Source organism: Pleurodeles waltl, chromosome 3_1 (assembly GCF_031143425.1).
Source record: "Pleurodeles waltl isolate 20211129_DDA chromosome 3_1, aPleWal1.hap1.20221129, whole genome shotgun sequence".
Classification (NCBI taxonomy): domain Eukaryota; kingdom Metazoa; phylum Chordata; class Amphibia; order Caudata; family Salamandridae; genus Pleurodeles; species Pleurodeles waltl.
The window spans coordinates 1374400905-1374420046 of NC_090440.1; the positions used below are offsets into that span (position 1 = coordinate 1374400905).

At 44.9% G+C, this 19142-nt stretch overlaps 1 protein-coding gene across 1 annotated transcript in view; it reads left to right on the forward strand.

The window, feature by feature from the left end:
- Nucleotides 1–266: 266 nt before the first annotated feature.
- TECTA (tectorin alpha) overlaps nucleotides 267–19142 on the forward strand; it is a 333031-nt gene continuing 314155 nt past the window's right edge. The window contains exons 1-2 of the mRNA XM_069221517.1: nucleotides 267–382; nucleotides 14767–14831. Coding sequence (XP_069077618.1) covers nucleotides 267–382; nucleotides 14767–14831 — 181 coding nt within the window. The remainder of the gene's footprint in view (nucleotides 383–14766; nucleotides 14832–19142) is intronic.

Below are 19142 nucleotides of genomic sequence, written 5' to 3' on the forward strand. Positions count from 1 at the left end.
ACAAAGACAGGACTTTGTTGTGCATTCTTGCTTGAAGAAGGATCACCAAGGGCTTGGAGTAGAGCTTGCCTCCTATTTTGAAGCCTCAGGGACAGCAAAGGCTTCACCATCCAGTTCTGCGTCTGCATGCTGTGGATTCTAGCTTGCCAGAGGATGCCATTCCAGTTCCTGGGCCCCCAGAAGTGAATTTCTGGAGAAAATTGTGTCTAACGACATCGGACGAAGCTGTGCGACTTCGCTAAGGATGCCGCTGCACAGAAACTGCAATGCCGCCTGCCCCGAAGTTGTGGACTTCGCAGAAGCGTGACGACCCCAAAGACTCTGCAGGCCTCTCGTCGCCACAGCCGTTGATCCCGCATGATTTTGCTGAGATCGGAGTGTTGTAAGTCAGACATCTGTGAAACCTGATGCCATCGCAGCACCTGTGTCCCTGTGACGTCATTGCGACCCCATGAGGCGTCCCGCAGCATTGTGACTTCACCGCATTTTATCTCTGCCGAGACTAAGGGACCGACTCCTCGCAACCGATAACGCTTCACCTCCACAGCTCTGCAGTAAGGACCTGACGCTGCTGCACAATGCCTCACCTCCTTTGCCCCATAGCACCGGAACCAACGCTGCAGTGATCCAGCGATGCCTTGCTCCCCGACTCCGTGCACCGGCCTTTTTTCTTCTTGTTTTGCTAAGGTACTGAGGTCTGTGGGACTCCATAAACGGTGCCTGTGGTGTCATATTGTAGAAACGACTACGTCATGACACTGCTTGATAACAAATTGCATCATTTGTGCCTCTAGGCACTATTTTTGTGTTTTTAAGTTCTAAGATCATATTTTTAATGGTGTATTGTGGATTTTTATCGTATTTGGTCTTGTTTATTTAGATAAAATATTTACTATTTTTCTAAACCTGTGTTATGTCATTTTGTAGTGGTTCATTGTATTACTGTGTGTGTTGGTACAAATAATTTACACATTGCTTCTGAGTGAAGCCTGTCTGCTCATGCCAAGCTACCAAGGGGGTGAGCGGGGGTTAACTGAGTGTGATTCTCCTTTGCCCTGACTATAGTGGGGGTCCTTGCTTGGACCTGACAGCCAACCAAAGACCCCATTTCTAACATGATCCAATTAAGATGTTTATGTACAATCTCTAAACAATCTTCTTGTAGGATCTCTAAACAGCCATCACATGTTTAGTCAAAGATGACTTTTTCAAGGCTTGTTCTCGCTTCTTACAAGGAAATGAAAAACAAGTATTGAAGATTGATGGCAGGAAAGTCTCTGAAATAATGCAAGAGTAGAAATAACAAATCCAATATTATCACACAGAAGGACTTGCAGAAAAATGTCTGAGTCACAGCGGAAGGCAAGTGCAGCACAAGGAATCAGCCTCGGTGCAGACTTTTGCACCCTCCAATTCAAATGTGCAATCAGTTCATGCGTATTGCATGCTTTTCCCCTTAGTGTTGTAGTGTGTAGGAGTTTAGTCTCTGAGTGTATCATACACAAATAACAAGGATCAGGCAACTTAGGGCCTGATTTAGAGTTTGGCAGCGTGGGGTTACTCATCACAAATGTGACAGATATCCCATCCACAATATACAATTCCATTACAGGATATGGAACTTGTAAAATGGTGGACGGGATACACATAACGTTCGTGATGGAGTAAACCCTCCACCAAACTTTAAATCAGGCCCTACGTTTCCGTCCCCCAGCAGATGGAAGCCTGCAACTGTTGGAGGCAGTCCTCAGACGCAGCTGAGGAGGCCAGATGCAACCCACATTTCATCACATATGGCTGCCTGGATTCAGGTTAGTCAGTCATAGCCCTAGAATTTCACCACCAGTGAAGGCTTAGTTGCTGTGCCCCCATCTGGCCCTTGAGATAGATGCAGCCCACTTAGGCTGTTGGACAATGGTTTGCACCCTGACCATCCTAATACAATCTATAGGGCAGTTCCAGCCCCAACCCATTCTGATAGGTACAAATATAGTTGCAGCCCCAACCAATTACACAATCACCATGGCAGTTGCAGACCTGACTGGCCTATGATCATCAAAACAGTAACATCCCAGACTCCCTAACACAATCATGCTTTAACCTAGGCCTTTTGCAGTTCTTGTCAGGAACATTCTGAAAGTCCAGGAGATGCTCTGCTCCACTGGTTGCTCCTGCCTCCCGCCTCAGTGAACTAGCTTTCTATGGGTGTCTTGCTGACCTTAGACTTCCTGGATAGTCTCCCTACTGTAGTTCCTGGCAGACTCCTTGCCTTTTATCATCTTGCAAGCAGGCTTCAAGGTAATAGGCGGACCCTCAGTACCTCCAGCAGAAAGTGCAAATTTCATGTGTTGTCCTGTCACCACTGAGAGACTGGCTATCAGGCAAACACCAACTCTGGTAGCAGCGGTGTTAGAAATGGGGTCCTTGGTTGACAGTCAGGTTACCCCCTGTTCAAGCAAAGACCCTCACTCTAGTCAGGGTAAAAGAGAATCACCCTCAGCTAACCCCTGCTTACCCCCTTGGTAGCTTGGCAGAGCAGTAGGCTTAACCTCAGAGTGCTAGGCGTAAAGTATTTGTACCAGCACACACAGTAACTTAATGAAAACACTACAAAATGACACAACACCAGTTTAGAAAAATAGGAAATATTTATCTAAACAAAACAAGACCAAAACGACAAAAATCCACCATACACAAGTCAAGTTATCAATTAAAAATCAAAAAGAGTCTTTGAGTAGTTTTAAAAACACACTAGCGCTACTAGAGTGAAAATGTACCTGGTGTGAGTCAAAAATAACCCCGCACTGGTGGGTGTGCGTCAAAAATAACTCCGCACGGCGGTACTTGAGTCAAAAATCCAGCCGCACGATGATTTGAAAATCCCACCGCGCAGGTTGCGATCTCCCAGCCTCCGTCAGCGATGCTGCGCGTCGTTTCTCCTGCTCCGTGCGTCGATTTTTCGGTCGCGTTTCCTGCGAGCGTCGTTTCTCAGCTGCGGAGCCGGCGGCGCGTCGTTTTTTCAGCCGCAGATCGGATTTGCGTCAATCTTTTCCCCGCACGGCGCTCTGTGCGTGGATTTTCTTGTCTTTAGGCTGCCAGCTTCTCCTTTCAGGGTCCCAGGAACTGGATGGGCACCACAGGGCAGAGTAGGAGTCTCTCCAGAGACTCCAGGGGCTGGCAGAGAGAAGTCTTTGCTGTCCCTGAGACTTCAAACAACAGGAGGCAAGCTCTAGATCAAGCCCTTGGAGATTTCTTCTCAAGATGGAAGGCACACAAAGTCCAGTCTTTGCCCTCTTACTCTGGCAGAAGCAGCAACTGCAGGATAGCTCCACAAAGCACAGTCACAGGCAGGGCAGCTCTTCTTCCTCAGCTATTCAGCTCTTCTCCAGGCAGAGGTTCCTCTTGGTTCCAGAAGTGTTTCTAAAGTCTGTAGATTTGGGTGCCCTTCTTATACCCATTTTAGTCTTTGAAGTCACCTTTCTTCAAAGGGGACTCACACCTACTTGTGAAATCCTTCCTTGCCCAGGCAAGGCCTCAGACACACACCAGGGGGTTGGAGCCGGCATTGTTAGAGGCAGGCACAGTCCTTTCAGATGAGAGTGACCACTCCACCCCTCCCTCCTAGCAGAGATGGCTAATCAGGAAATGCAGGTTACACCCCAGCTCCCTTTGTGTCACTGTCTGGTGTGAGGTGAAAAACAACCCAACTGTCAAACTGACCCAGACAGGGAATCCACAACCAAGGCAGAGTCACAGAATGGTTTAAGCAAGAAAATGCTCACTTTCTAAAAGTGGCATTTTCAAACGCACCATCTTAAAATCAACTTTACTAAAAGATGTATTTTTTAATTGTGAGTTCAGGGACCCCAAACTCCACATGTCCATCTACTCTCTAGGGGAATCTACACATTAATCATATTTAAAGGTAGCCCCCATATTATCCTATGAGAGAGACAGGCCTTGCAACAGTGAAAAACGAAATTGGCAGTATTTCACTGTTAGGACATATAAACCACATTACTATATGTCCTACCTTATCCATACACTGCACCCTGCCCTTGGGGCTACCTAGGGCCTACCTTAGGGGTGCTTTACATGTAAGAAAAGGGAAGGTTTAGGCTTGGCAAGTGGGTACACTTGCCAAGTCGAATTTACAGTGTAAAAATACACACACAGACACTGCAGTGGCAGGTCTGAGACATGATTACAGAGCTACTTATGTGGGTGGCACAACCAGTGCTGCAGGCCCACTAGTAGCATTTGATTTACAGGCCCTGGCACCTCTAGTGCACCTTACCAGGGACTTACTAGTAAATCAAATATGCCAATCATGGATAAACCAATTACATACAATTTACACGGAGAGCATATGCACTTTAGCACTGGTTAGCAGTGGTAAAGTGCTCAGAGTTGAAAAGCCAACAGCAACAGGTCAGAAAAAAATAGGAGGCAGGAGAAAAAAAAGACTGGGGATGACCCTGCATAAGCAAAAGTCCAACAAGCGGTATTTGAAGTACTATGAGGTACACACCCTTCCTTGGTCATGAAAAACCTGGAAATTAAACAATGTGGAGTGGCTTGGGTCCCAAGTTAATGTCCATTTTATAGATACGGAATGTGGATCCATTGTGTCAACCTTCAGAACCAGTTTAGGGAGGTTCTCATTTTAAGAGGCCTTCTCAGGCTGCTCTCCAGACACAATCTTTGTATAGAGTGATGTTCTCACACCATATAGCACTGTGGCTGTGTCCAAACTGAACACAAAAAAACATGACCACAATTTAGTGTGAGGATAATGGTTCTGGCTATCATATGCCTCTCGAAAAGCAGTATTCAAGTGTGAACAAAAGGAAATCAACACCTATAAACGACCTCACCTAGCGCAACAGGAATTGCGGTTCCACCACTCACCTCTACTATCCACCAAACTGCAGTGTTAGCCCCTTGTTAATTAAAATCTTCTTGGCATTTCTAATGTAATGCAGTCTCAAACCTCCTCACTTCAGTTTCTCGCTAGCAACACTCTAGCCACAAACATTTTATTATGTATGCATATAAGTATATGGTATTTCTATTTCACAATCTTAGCCAAAATAGAGCTGAGCCCTGTACAAGGTGAAAGACAAACATAAAGCCAATTAGTAAGAGGAAAGGAAGCTGGGTAGTGCATGGTTCATACGTTGAGATTTTGTTATACAGTTTCCATGAATAAGTAGGGCTGTGCCTTTGATCAACATTAATGTCAGGGTACAGTGACTCAGACCACATATACCATCAGGAAATGTTGACACAACTGCGTCCTAGCTCACAGTGACAGTCTAAACCTCTGTACAAGGGTAAGAGATGGGTTTCACAACCTTGAACATGATTACTCAGATTCCCAATAAAATCGTGGAAATAGATCTACCCCTTTGTTGTTGTGTATAGTACCCAAGATTAGATACAAGAAAGAACGGGAAAATGTTGTTTAGAACATTTATTGCAGTACTCTGGTTCTTGCATAGAAAACATGAGCTGCGATTATTAGGCAAACGAGACAGGCATTTCTGAGAGCAAGGTAGGAGCATCCTCTGCCAGATCTATTGGAAAGCTGATCCCCTATTCCTGGGTAAGGTGTACCAGGACTCCAAGAAGCCAGCCTGGTGTGGTGCAGGCTATAGGTCCTGTAAAGGGTAGAGATCGGATTCTGAGTCAGTATCAAAGTCAGCCAAGCTGCATCTCAGGCACTGTGTACATGCTAAGTTCCAGGGCAAGCCCAGCGGGAGTGCTCCTCTGCCGCATATGGCGCAGAGTCACTTTTTCTAATACGAGCACCATTCATGTCACACCGTGTCAGAGGTGCAGTCTCAATGTTGTGATATGTCTACAACCGCGGAGCTGTATCCATGGACCATCACAATATTCAGGCATTCTTCTTCTGTGTGCTCATCCTTCGACAGAGTGTACAGATCAGGTGACTTACTAGGAACAAGCTCATGTACAATTATTTCTAAGTACATTATCACATCACGTAAACAAAAAGCCATGTAAAAGGTTACTGACAGAAAACAAATGCTAACTTAAAAATATGCATTTAAAATGGAGTCTCTAAGAAGGCCCTAACATGTCCTCACTACAATTTAATGTTCTTTAAAGAGCTGAGTTTTCAATGATTTCCTACATTGGATCAGCGCTGCGGTGGTCCTGATGAAATCTGGGATGTTGTTCCAGATCCTTGGTGCATAGATCCCCATCCTCCACCTTGTGCCATGCTAAACCAGGAGCATCTAAAATGAATATCACTGGCTTCCATACTCAGACTCACTCGCACACAGAGTCCTACTACTGTTTATGCTACAAGCACGCCACAAATGCACATGCACTCAGCATACCCACAGGATGTCAGCCAAAGTTCATGGCATCCACATAAAAAGATGAGCTTTACACAAAAGTGACCTGTAGACCACACTCTCAGTGTCCCAGATAAAAATGTATGCTCGCTCTGTCATTCTCCAAACACAATATAGTGCCCCCACTACTTTATGTGCTATACTAGGACAGGGACAGTAGTGTTCTGTCCACTATGAGAGTATGCTTGTTATTCTACTTCAGGTCAAAGGTCAGGTCCAGGACCTCACATAGTCGAGGATAGTCCTAGACTTCTGCGGGACCAAATAGAAATCAGGATAAAAGAGACACACTCAGGGCCTTTGTTATAACCTTGACGGAGGGGTTTCCTCCATCACAAATGTGGCGGATATCCCGTCCGCCGTATTATGATCCCATTATATTCAATGGAGATCGTAACACAGCGGATGCAAAATCTGTCACATTTGTAATGGAGGAAACTCCTCTGTCATGGTCGTAATAAGGCCCTCAGCCTGGCACTCTGGGCAGGGCAATAAGTCTGTATACTATGCAGGGTCCCCTTCACTTACCCACCATTAGGATGTGATATTTATTGCACTTGATAAAACCCAACATGTAGGGTTTGGAATTTATCGAATGTGATAAATAGAACCTATTTAAAGTCAAACCCTGAAAATGGGGCATAACATGTAGATTTTGATGCTTACTAGACCAAACTCCCCATGTTTTGGTGATTTCTGGATAATTTTATTTGTAAATCCTAGCACGTTTGCACTGTTGAATTTTAACGTAGTCTGTGGACGTTATTGGTATTGGCACCTGGTAATTAATGTTGTGATAAACTCTGCAGGACTCATAATTTGACATTGCACAGACAGGGCTTTGTGCAGGGGCTGTCAAATTTCTGTCTCGCTTGTACAGGTGGCCTTAGTGTTCAAAACAACTATACCTTACTCAGCAAACAGCTGAAACGTCGCTGTTTTTGATAGTGCTATGTAAAATATTAGCTGAACTGATTAGGTCAGATTCTACGTCACTACACCCTTCTAAGGAGGCAGTCCCACTTTACAAATATCCATTCATCCACCTGCCACCCTTATGAGCCGGGTCGCTGTCTCATCCTTAGCTATACTACTATGCCACTCTCTGCTGTCCCTCAAGCCGTTGGGCATTCTTCTGCACAAATTCTCTGTCTTTCCAACAAAGAGGCAACTAGGTAGGTAGTTACCCCAAGCCCCCTGAGCCCCATCACCTGCAGTCTGGCACCGTGATCACGCGCCCAAGCACTCCAGTTGCGACCTCGGTCTGGCTCCATGAGGGACCTTATCCAACACCAGCTTCAGGAGGGGAGTTGTGCAAAGAAGGAGCGTATTGGCAAGAGCCAGGGCAGCTTTTGGGAAAATGCATTAGACGGAATGGGCAAAATGATCCAACTGTCATAGTCCACACTACAGTTTCGATTAAGATTATTGGACTAACAAAATGCGAAAAGTTGATGAATTACCCTGTTGTGTACTCATTGGCACACAAGAGTTGTCTGAGGTTTGGAAAGGGAAACTTTCACAACAAAAGTCAACTAAATCTTGCGATAGTGAGATTAACGAAGTTAGTGGCAGTGGCAAAAACATTCATCTAACGCCTCAAAATATTCCTACGTCACCTAAAGGTTTCCATCAACACTCACCTCTCTCCTCGTTCTCTCTGGTATGGGAGGCTGGACGTGGAGAGCTGAGTTCAAGAAAAGGAATTCATTTATTTTATTAAATCCAGTTGCCGGTGAAAAGCCGGCAAAGTCAATTTCCTATGATTGTTGGGGGACAAAAAACGCTTTTATTGGTCGTGGGCTTCTTCATTTGACCGTAAAGTGCGGTGCCTTTGTTTCATGTCTTAAGCTCCTGCTGTTTCATGCTAATTTGGAAACCTAATATTGCGGCTTTTTTCCCAGAAAGGTGAAAGGGGGTTTTCTCTTTTGTGTTTTCCGAGGAAAGTAAGTCCGATCAGAAAGACGACGGATTCCGATCCAAGGGGCTGACATTTCCATCCGAAGCCATTAAAAAAAGGGTTAGTTTTCAGGGAAATTGCCTTGCTCTGATTTCACAGCCCAAAAAGTCATCATTGGATTGCATTGATCAATAGGAAACAACGGATTGGACGTCAGTTTGCTTTCAGTAACCAACAGTCATCTTAATTTTTTGGGGGAATGAAGTGATCCTACATGATTTTTCCTCTATTGGCGATAACTCTTCAATTGCAGCATCCAGTTTTCTTGGCACTGCGTCCTTTTCCAGCTCTTCAGGTTTGCTGTCCATACTGCAGGCAGGAACTTGTCCAGACTCTTACAGCAGGTTGGACATTTTATTTTCTCTTTCTATACTTGGGTTTGAAAATTTGAACAATTGTACTATGATGTTCTTATGTCCTCATTACCTGTTGCATGGAACAATTCATGTATTGTTGCGTATTGTGTCACTCTTCTCAAATTGTTCCACAGGGAACCAGTGCAGTCAAGTGCTCTACCACTGAGCTATATCCCAGATCTCCTGACTGACTGAAATATTTTTTATAACACACTCTACACCAAGGGATCTAATGCTGATGACCTGACAGTGATGCTTTAAAATAAGGTAGTGATTTCTGTAAAACCTCAAGTATTAAGTTATCATAGTATCCTAAGCAGCGAAAAGTGCAATCACGTGCCCTTTTATATTCCCTTACACAAATGTCCCAGCAAACGTCGGGGAGGTAAAGTGCTAGGTGCTTAAAGTAATCCTAACCACTGCTAGATCAAACTGTTAGAAGGTCCAAAATCCCACCACTGGCACAGCAACAAGCACAGACACAAATAATATTGAACCAACCAATATTTTTTGTGAATCAATGTTAATACCTTAATATATCATGCAAGAAATATGTGAGCTATGGAGTGCACAAGATGCTTCTCTTTGGGATTTGTGCCTGCAGTTGTTTGACATTCAGCATTACATGTCATCCTGCCCAAAATTCGACACAGTAACAGCTGATTTAGCGAGATTACTAAGTGAAAGAATGAATGGAAATATGTTTATAGCACACTTTAGTTGAGACTGCCTCAAGGCACTGGTGCCATCTCTAGTGAGAGTGTTTATTTCTTTACCATTGTAAATCACTCTGAAAACTCAAGGGTTCCTAGGGGGTGTCAAAATTAACATATGGATACCATTTTAATGTTTGATTAACGGCACTTGTGCACAAAGTTATTACAGTTGTGCCAGGGTCTTGCGTTGCCTGCACAGATGTGTGAAATTCAATGTAATGTCATACGACGTTGCAGAAAACAATATACAGACATTTGACCCCCACAAAAAACTGAGTTTCAAAAGAGTTATCGTCAATAGTCTATAATTATCAAATTTTTATGAACTAGGCACTAGATCTGTGCTGCAGGTGCAAGTACTTTCTTTTGCCTAATTGTATGACAGTGGAGAAATCTCATTTTTTAGATCTGGCTTGACTGTACAGTTGTCTGTACGAATAATTATTGCTAATGTTTTAAACTATACCTACAATGGGGCTTGAATCCACTCAGAGGACTATCACTTTCATACATCAGACATGTTTGTTTAATGTATCATTCCACCTGCTAAGGAGTGCTTACACTCATGTGTTTGAAGCACTATTTTACAACTAAAAGGCACACTTATTCAGCTCACTTTAAATTATTTATCTCGTTGATGCATTGTATATAGACAGCCATCGGTTTTGTTTTATTTTTCGATACAGTATACACCTCTTCAGTGTTTTAGTCAGGACTCAAACCGTAAGCTAGAGCTATTGACTTTGCCAAGGCTTACGAGGCACTTGTGCCGCAGTATCTTTGCTTTCCAAAGTTGAGAGCGACTAAAAACAAGCTGAGCGCCAATTAACAAGCGCTACTTAAAACCATTTTTACTTTTACATTTTTGAAGGTCGTATTTGTATGCTCTTCATCAGTCCTCACTATGGAGAAAGGACGTTTAATAAATATTTCGAGAAATATTTTGTGTGCATTAGAGGATATATAATGAAAAAAACGTACTTTCTGTCCTAGAATGTACAGAATTTTGTAATTAGATGACTCAGTCACGTTGAAGAAATATGATATTACATCGTTGGAAGAAAATAAAGGTGGTGCTTTACAAGTACACCAAACAAAGTTGGATATGGGATGCTTTGGAAGGAAGGATTGTCAAGTAATTGACTTAGTGAATGAGTGAATAAGGAACTGAATGAATCATAAAACAATAAATTAATAAATACAAAAATTAATTGATGAATAAATTAATGAATGCATTGACGATCAAACAAATGGCAAAAGGAAGACATGAATGAAAAGGTGAGCAAGTCGAGAAATGATTGAATGAATAAGTCATTAAATAAATGAACGATTATTAAAAAAAACATCATGAATGGGTTAAAGATTGAGAGAATCAACAAGTTTTTCTAGGAGAAAGGGAATAACGGGTCTTAGCTACACATTTATTGAGTACTTTATCTTCAAATACGAGTTCCTCTGCTCTATTTTTGTTGTTGAATACCAATAACGTAGGTTTTGGAATTCGTTCGGATGCAATAAATAGCACCTATCATGAGGCTTCCTTGGTGAACTTGTGCATAGCATGTGGATTTTGGTGCTTGCCACATCAAAACCAACATGTCCCAGTATTCACGGAGCCTGTTCACTCAGTAAATATGGTCAGGTTTAACCTGCTGGCGTTTACCTGTGGAGAACGCCGACTGGTGCAGAAATGTTCATCTAGTTCCACGATGCCGCAATGCAGTAGTTTCAGGGAGCTCAGAGGCACTGACTGTAAGGATAACGGAATGCAAAACATCATGCATTCCTCTAAAAATGTAGGTAATTACTCTAAACCGAGTCAGAATGCTGTGTATTAGAGGTTCAATGAGGGTGGGAAAGAGCAGCGCATGGACACGCTCCGCGGGCGGGCAGACTGAGCACAAAGGAATGCCGACCATTTACAAACCAAAGCAGAGGTCATCAGGTCACCAAAGACTGTCTGCCCTGGGTCACTATGTTAACCTTGTCGAGGCCCCCGCCTCACAAAGACCCGTTTTGTCCAGGCACCTGCTACCCATGGAAATCCAGCATCCCCTGTCTGTTGTCCGGTCCAGGAATCCTGACGACAAATTGTCTTCTCTGTGTTCAGTGCCCGATGCAAATCGTTGCAGATGGTTTCAGGTGTTTCAAAAACATGCTCAACTTGGCCTTTTTTCTTGCAATATGCAGAGGAGTGCAATGCCTATTCTTGGCTCTAAATGTTATCAATCGATTACATAAAACGAAGATTTAATGACTGATAGATTTTTACATTACCCTCTCTTGAATTTACAACATCCTAATGCAGTCTGGCTGTTGTAATCTTGGGGTGCTTCCATCGAACTATATGCATTTCCTATTGCGATTTTTCTGCCAAGAGCAATTTGCAATAGTAAATCCGGCTCAAGGGGCGAGAAGTCGGCCATCCAAGATGTGGAATGCCTTGGAAATTTGGGAACAGCCGCAAATATGTACGTTTGTGTCAGTCTCAAATTCTAATTCGACCTCTTCCCTTCCTGGAAAAGGTCGAAGAGTAACTAGAGGCAAAGGCTACAGTAAATTCTCTTTCAGGATGGAAAGTGAAACAGATCACCAACAGAGTTGCTGGTGATATAAGAGAAGATTTTTCTACATGGGGGAAATTATTTCCCCTCAGAGAAAAAATAAAATAAAATAAAAAACAACAACAATTATTTAAACCGTAGGCCTCAATCCCTGTACGAAAAATGCAAAGGTTTGTAGAACTTTGGAGCAGGAGCCCGCCGGAATAGTTAAGACTGTTTCGGTAATACACCTGGAATCCTGCACCTGGTGCAGCTTTCCATTCGTACTGTTGAGAATGTTTGTGAATACCCAAAAATGTTCAAGCAAAGATCCAAATCTCCACCGTTAATTTTTTGTTTTTAATAGGTCAATAGTCTTCAGGTGTCCTTTTGACATGGGATAATGATACAGGCGTAACACCATGAGGTCTGTTCTTGACCTATAAGGTGCCACATGGAACCTCAACAAGCTGTAGTGCTCTAACCTCCATTACAAATACAAAGAATCGTGCAACAGTTCTTGTGGTCTGCTGTGTAGAGTTTTTCCCTGTCTTCTCTAGCCTAGCTGTCCATATTTCAATCTAAAACATCTGGCTACAGAATGTTCTAAAGCTGGAACACAGAGCATGTAAGAAGGCATCTGTGGCACTCTCTTATGAGGATTCCCAAAGACTTAGGGGCCTATTTACGAGATGGTTTGTGTCACTCTTGCACCAGGGAATGCTGTGAAAGAGCAACACAGACCTCAAGCCACGAAAGGCCACTTTGTGTGGTACTGAGTGCCACCATAAATCTGGAGTAAGGCAATGCAGCACAAATTGCTGTGTTGCCTTTTGATGTCCTGGGAAGGGATTCCATGGGCATTGGGTGGATGTTCCCATGCAACTCCCATGTTTTTTGACGCAGTCCCAGATTTCCCAGATTTACCGCAATTGGTAAACCTGGGAATGCCCAAAAAGACAAGCCTTCCCAGGAGAGGTGTAACGAGAAATATCTTTATTTCTCCTTGCTACTTCCTCATTCTGCAGCACACATAGAAAAAGGAATATGCCTCTCAGGATTGTTTTTGTGCGGGAAGGTGTCCGCTCCTGCACAAAAATAATACTGAATGTAATGCAGGCACCCTTGCACCGTGGTGCAAGGGTGCCTGCTTTGGTGCTAGGCTGCAAAAAGGGTGCCAGCACAGAGGAAAATGCAGGAATGTGCCCTATTGCATAAATACGGCGCATTCAAGCCCTTTCCCCATCACGCAGTGCAGCGCAGCAAGGTGACTTTCTGCGCAGCACTGCATGACTTTTTCTGAAATAGGCCTCTAAGCATCGTGCTCACAGCACTCTGGCTCTTGCAGTATGGCTCCAATCAGTGGTGTAACAAAACTTTAGGAGACCTCCCTGCAAAGTGCATGGGGTGGCCCCCTATGAACTAACTCAGGAGCTCTCAGGGCAGGGTACTGTGCTGAAGTGGCGCCCTGGACCTCAGGGCCCCCCTGCACTGCAGGGTCTGCGGGGGCCTTTTTTACGCCACTGGTTTTAATCAGTGCAAACATAAACACTGAGAATGCCAGTTTGCTGATAATGTCCTCTTTGGTACGTTCCATAGATTTACCGGTCTTGAATGGTGCCAAATGTCAGGTGGGGGCTATCACGAGTCTAGATATGACACTGGGCCAGAGTGGGAAGCTTGACCAGTTGAACAGCGGGATGAGCTGACACAGTTGGACGATGCAAGGAGCTTCACCTGATGGCGGAGTGGAAGGTGCAGACAGTTGGCAGCAGACTGAGAAACATAAATGTGGACGGTGTAGAGTGCTTACCCACAGAGGGCAGTGTGAAATGCTGCCTGTGGCTACTAGTGGGGGATCTGGTACTGAGTAGCGATGTGAGTAGTTGCTTCTGGGGTACGGTATGAGAAGCTTGATCTGGTAGTGTGTGTGTGTGAACCAAATCTGGTGTCAGTGTGAGAACACTGGCAGTGTAAAGAGTTTACATCAGTTGGCAGTGTGAGATGCTTGCAGTGCAGGGAAGTGTGAGTTGTTGGCAGTAATGGGAAATGTGAGGAGCTGGCACTGATAGGAACTGAGAAGCAGTAATCAGAGATGTGAGCTATTGGTAATGGCGAGCCAGTTTTCAGAGCGAGCGTTGATGGGAAGCACAAAGAGCCCACTATGGTGCACAGTATTAGAAGTTGGCACTGTTGTGGAGAGGTTGAGTGGGTGAGTGAATGAATGAGGAAAAGGTCTTAATGAATCGCCTCTCTTTACTTTGGTCTCCGTTATTCGCATATGTATATAATGCTTAGTCCTGTTGTTCACAAGCCTGTTTAAAGGCATTAACCGTTTTGGAAAAATCGATTCACATGAAAATTAAGTGAGTTTTCCAGGCCAAAATTGATTATCAAAGATTAGAACCCAACGGCCTTGACTTCATAGCTGGCAACCTAACCCCTAAACGAGATGCCTCTGGAGAAAGGGAGCGAGTTTGACAATCGTGCAGGTAAATGTTAACTGATGTATCTCCTAAATTAAATATAAAAGAAATGGAAGAGAGCAAATGTTGTCTAGAGGCCATGTTGCTGATTTGAGATCCAGAAAACCTGGGTTCAGATCCCTGAATATCCAGTTGACCACGTTGCGTTATCCTGAGGTAACTGCCTAGGAAGTCTTAGAGTAAGGTTAACTGTTTGCAACAAATAATAAACAAAACTGTGGTAGGTTGTGCCTTGTAGAAAAACACACTATTTCATATAAACAATGCTTGACTTGTGCCAGTATACCTGTGGGGTGACGCCTTTTTCTCTTTTCAGGATGATTCATGCATCACTGCATGGTTTGTGGGCTGCTCTCGTCCTCATACTCGTGCCAGGCCAAGGTGAGTGCCACAGACTTTTTTTGGTGCTATTTGAATATTTATGCCAGGGGTGTGCAAGAAGGCAAAGGCCAAGATCTTGCAACTTGTCAATTGTACTTTAAAAATGGTTGCCAGCTTCAGTCAATGTGAAGCTGGTAAAGACCGACAACAGGAAGGTGGGAGGGCCTTGCGTAGACACTTGAAACGTTCTTGCTGGTGCTCAAGGCTGCAACAAGTGTAAGCGTGGCCAGTGCTTAGTGTCTACCTGCCTATGATGGTATGTTCACTTCATTCATCACTTACAGAAGTTTCAGGGCAGACATTCTGCTGCAAGGAAAGGAGGTGACATGTATGTCAGGAATTGACTATTGTGTTTACCTGCTCCACTCAAGTTAGGGTAGGCCTAAGTGGCAGAGGGGAAACACAGTTCCCTGAATCCTGAAGTCCTGTCAATCTCTAATGTGGCACTTGGCACGAGGAAACCGATGAAGTGAAACCTCACCGCTTTGGAAATCTGGAATCTTTACCATTCCTTATGAAGGTTGTAGTGTCCCACTTTGTCCAAATTGCAAGTATATGGTATAATTTCGCCAACCTGCCTCACCTTGCAGAACTAACCTCCAGGGCATTAATCAAGAGTTAGCACCAATTACTAAGCTAATCAGTTAATGACTGAGAGTGCATAATATGGACAGAGAAGAAAATGTGAATTTACTATTGAGGTAAGGGTTGACAAGTGGTGCTGGCATTTCAAAGGGACATCTTTAACAACTACTCTACTATTGTGGAGGTGACCTTCTGTGTTAAGTTTTTGTGGAATAAACACTTTTGCATTGTAATAGATTAACATTTCCTGCCCTTTGCTTCTTTTCATAGCAAAGTCGGTCCTGTTTTGTGATCAAAGCGTTGAGGCTTATGTGTGGTTTCCACTCAACAATGTATGGGTGACTGAACAGGAGATGATGAGACTCCTTATCATTGGCAATAAATATTACCCTTTTGCATGGAGATATGGGCATGGGACAATTTCGCCACTCCATTGAAAAGCTAGGTACTCTAGGTATAGGTGTCCGAGCTGTACAGAGTACTCCAAATATACTCCACAGGTTTGGTCAACGTACTACAATGCAGTTTCCAGTGATTGCTGCAGTGCACTATACACAACCCTTTCCCCACCCATCTACTAGGAAAGGGCTCCATCCCTGTTGAACTGTTTTGCTTATGCAGGGTCATCCCCAATCTTTTTGCCTCCTGCCTCCTATTTGTTCTGACCTGTTGCTGTTGGCTTTTGAACTCTGAGCACTTTACCACTGCTAACAAGTGCTAAAGTGCATATGCTCTCTGTGTAAATTGTATTGTTGATTGGTTTATCCATGATTGGTATATTTGATTTATTAGTAAGTCCCCAGAACAGTGCACTAGAGGTGCCCAGGGCCTGTAAATCAAATGCTACTAGTGGGCCTGCAGCACTGGTTGTGCCATCCACATAAGTAGCTCTGTAATCATGTCTCAGACCTGCCACTGCAGTGTCTATGTGCAGCTTTAACTGTAAATTCGCCTTGGCAAGTGTACCCACTTGCCAGGCCTAAACCTTCCCTTTTTTACATGTCAGACACCCCTAAGGTAGACCCTAGGTAGCCCCAAGGGCCGGGTGCAGTGTATGGCTAAGGTAGGACATATAGGGGGTCATTACGACATTGGCGGGCGGCTACTGCCGCCTGCCAAGCGGTAACCGCCGTGCGGCCGCCAATGCAGCCGCACTCCCGCGGGCCCCATTACGACATTCCCGCTGGGCCGGCGGGCGCAAACCAAGTTTGCGACCGCCGGCCCAGCGGGAATGAGGCCGCAACATAGGCGCCGGCTCCTAATGGAGCCGGCGGTGTTGCGGCCGTGCGACGGGTGCAGTTGCATCCGTCGCGCTTTACACTGTCTGCTATTCAGACAGTGAAAAGCTGGCCGGGGCCCTGTTAGGGGGCCCCAGGACACCCCTTACCGCCAGCCTCTTCCTGGCGGTGCAAACCGCAAGAAACAGGCTGGCGGTAGGGGAGTCATAATCCCCAGGGCAGCACTGCTTGCAGCGCTGCCCTGGCGGATTATCACCGCCGGGGCTAAAACGGCGGGAAACCGCTGCGGCGCTACCGCCGCGGTCGTAATAGGCCAGGAAGCACCGCCAGCCTGTTGGCGGTGCTTCCGTCATTTTAGCCCTGGCGGTCTCGGACCGCCTGGGTCAAAATGACCCCCATAGTAATGTGTTTTATATGTCGTGACAGTGAAATATTGCAAAGTTCATTTTTTCACTGTTGCAAGGCCTGTCCCTCTCATAGGTTACCATTGGGGCTACCTTTAAATCTGATTAAAGTGTAGATTCCCTTTGGGAGTGGATGGACATGTGGAGTTTGGGGTCTCTGAGCTCACAATTTAAAAATACATCTTTTAGTAACAATGATTTGAAGATTGTGTGTTTGGAAATGCCATTTTTAGAAAGTGAGCATTTTCTTGCTTATACCATTTCTGTGACTCTCTCTGTTTGTGGGTTCCCTGTCTGGGACAGTTTGACAGTTGGGCTGGTTGCACCTCACACTAGACAGTGACACAAAGGGAGCTGGGGTGTAGTCTGCATTTCCTGATGAGCCATCTGTGCTAGAAGGGAGGGGGGGAGTGGCCACTCACACCTGAAAGGGCTGTGCCTGCCCTCACACAGTGCAATCTCCAACCCCCTGGTGAGTGTCTGGGGCCTGGCCTGGGCAAGGCAGGATTTCACATTCAAAAGAGACTTTACTTTGAAGTAGGCCTACATCAAAGGAGAATATGAGTATAAGAAGGGCACCCAAAACCGCAGACTTTAGAACACTTCTGGAAACTAAGTGGAACATCTGCCTGGGAAAGAGCTGAATAGCTGAAGAAGAAGGGCTGCCCTGCGTGTGACTGTGCTTTGTGGAGCTATTCTGCAGTTGCTGCTTCTGCCAGAGTAAGAGAGCAAAGACTGGACTTTGTGTGCCTTCCATCTTGTGAAGATCTCCAAGGGCTTGATTTAGAGCTTGCCTCCTGTTGTTTGAAGTCTCAGGGACAGCAAAGACTTCTCTCTGCCAGCACCTGGAGTCTCTGGAGAGACTCCTACTCTGCCCTGTGGTGCCCATCCAGTTCCTGGGAACCTGTAAGGAGAAGCTGGCAGCCTAAAGAGGAGGAAATCCACACGCACAGCGCCGTGCGGGGAAAAGATCTACAAGACTCCGATCTGCGGCTGAAGAAATGACGCGCCGCCGGCTCCGTGGCTGAAAATCTATGCTCGCCGGAAATGTGACTGAAGAATCGACGCATGGAGCAGGAGAAACAACGCGCAGCATCTCTGACGGAGGCTGGGAGATTGCCACCCGTACTGCGTGGTTTTCAGATCATCATGCGGCTGGATTTCCGATGCAAGTACCGCTAGGCGTGTAAAAACAATGCAAGGCCTGCCCGGACCCGAGACTGCTGACCGGATCGACGCATCACTCTCCTGCAGATAGAAGAAACGAAGCGCCCGACCTAACAAAAGGAGAAACTACGCAAGGTCTCACTCATGAGTGAAATCGACGCATCGCAAGCTCTTTTTTGACGCACACTTGCCCGTGCTGGGTTATTTTTGACACATCCAAGGTACATTTTCACGCTAACAGTGTTAGTGTGTGTTTTAAACTACATAAACTACATCTTTTTGCTTTTTAATTGATAACTTGACTTGTGTATTGTGGATTTTTTTCATTGTGGTCTTATTTTGTTTAGATAAATATTTCCTATTTTTCTAAACCTGTGTTGTGTCATTTTGTATTGTTTTCATTAAGTTACTATGTGTGTTGGTACAATTTACACCTAGCACTCTGAAGTTAAGCCTACTGCTCTGCCAAGCTGCCAAGGGGGTAAGCAGGGGTTAGCTGAGGGTGAATCTCTTTTACCCTGACTAGAGTGATGGTCCTTGCTTGAACAGGGGATAACCTGACTTTCAACCAAATACCTCATTTCTAACAGTGTCTGGGCATGCAACTCTATAAAGCAGTTATGCCCCTATACACACACTGTGGCCACAATAACCCTGATTTTGGTTCCAGTGTTTACTACAGTACTATAGATTTGCCCAAACCGCTCCTCCCACAGAAGAGCACAGAATGATCATTTTACCAATGTGGACACATTCCTGCAGGCGCAGCTTTGAGTGAATCCGGCGAACGTTAGCAGTGCATTCCAGGTGAGCCCTCCACAGACCAACACTGTGGTCCATACATGACCTCAAATGTTGGGGACAGAATTCTACACAACAATGCAAGTTACATTTAAAGCTTGGAACAGTTGGACTCT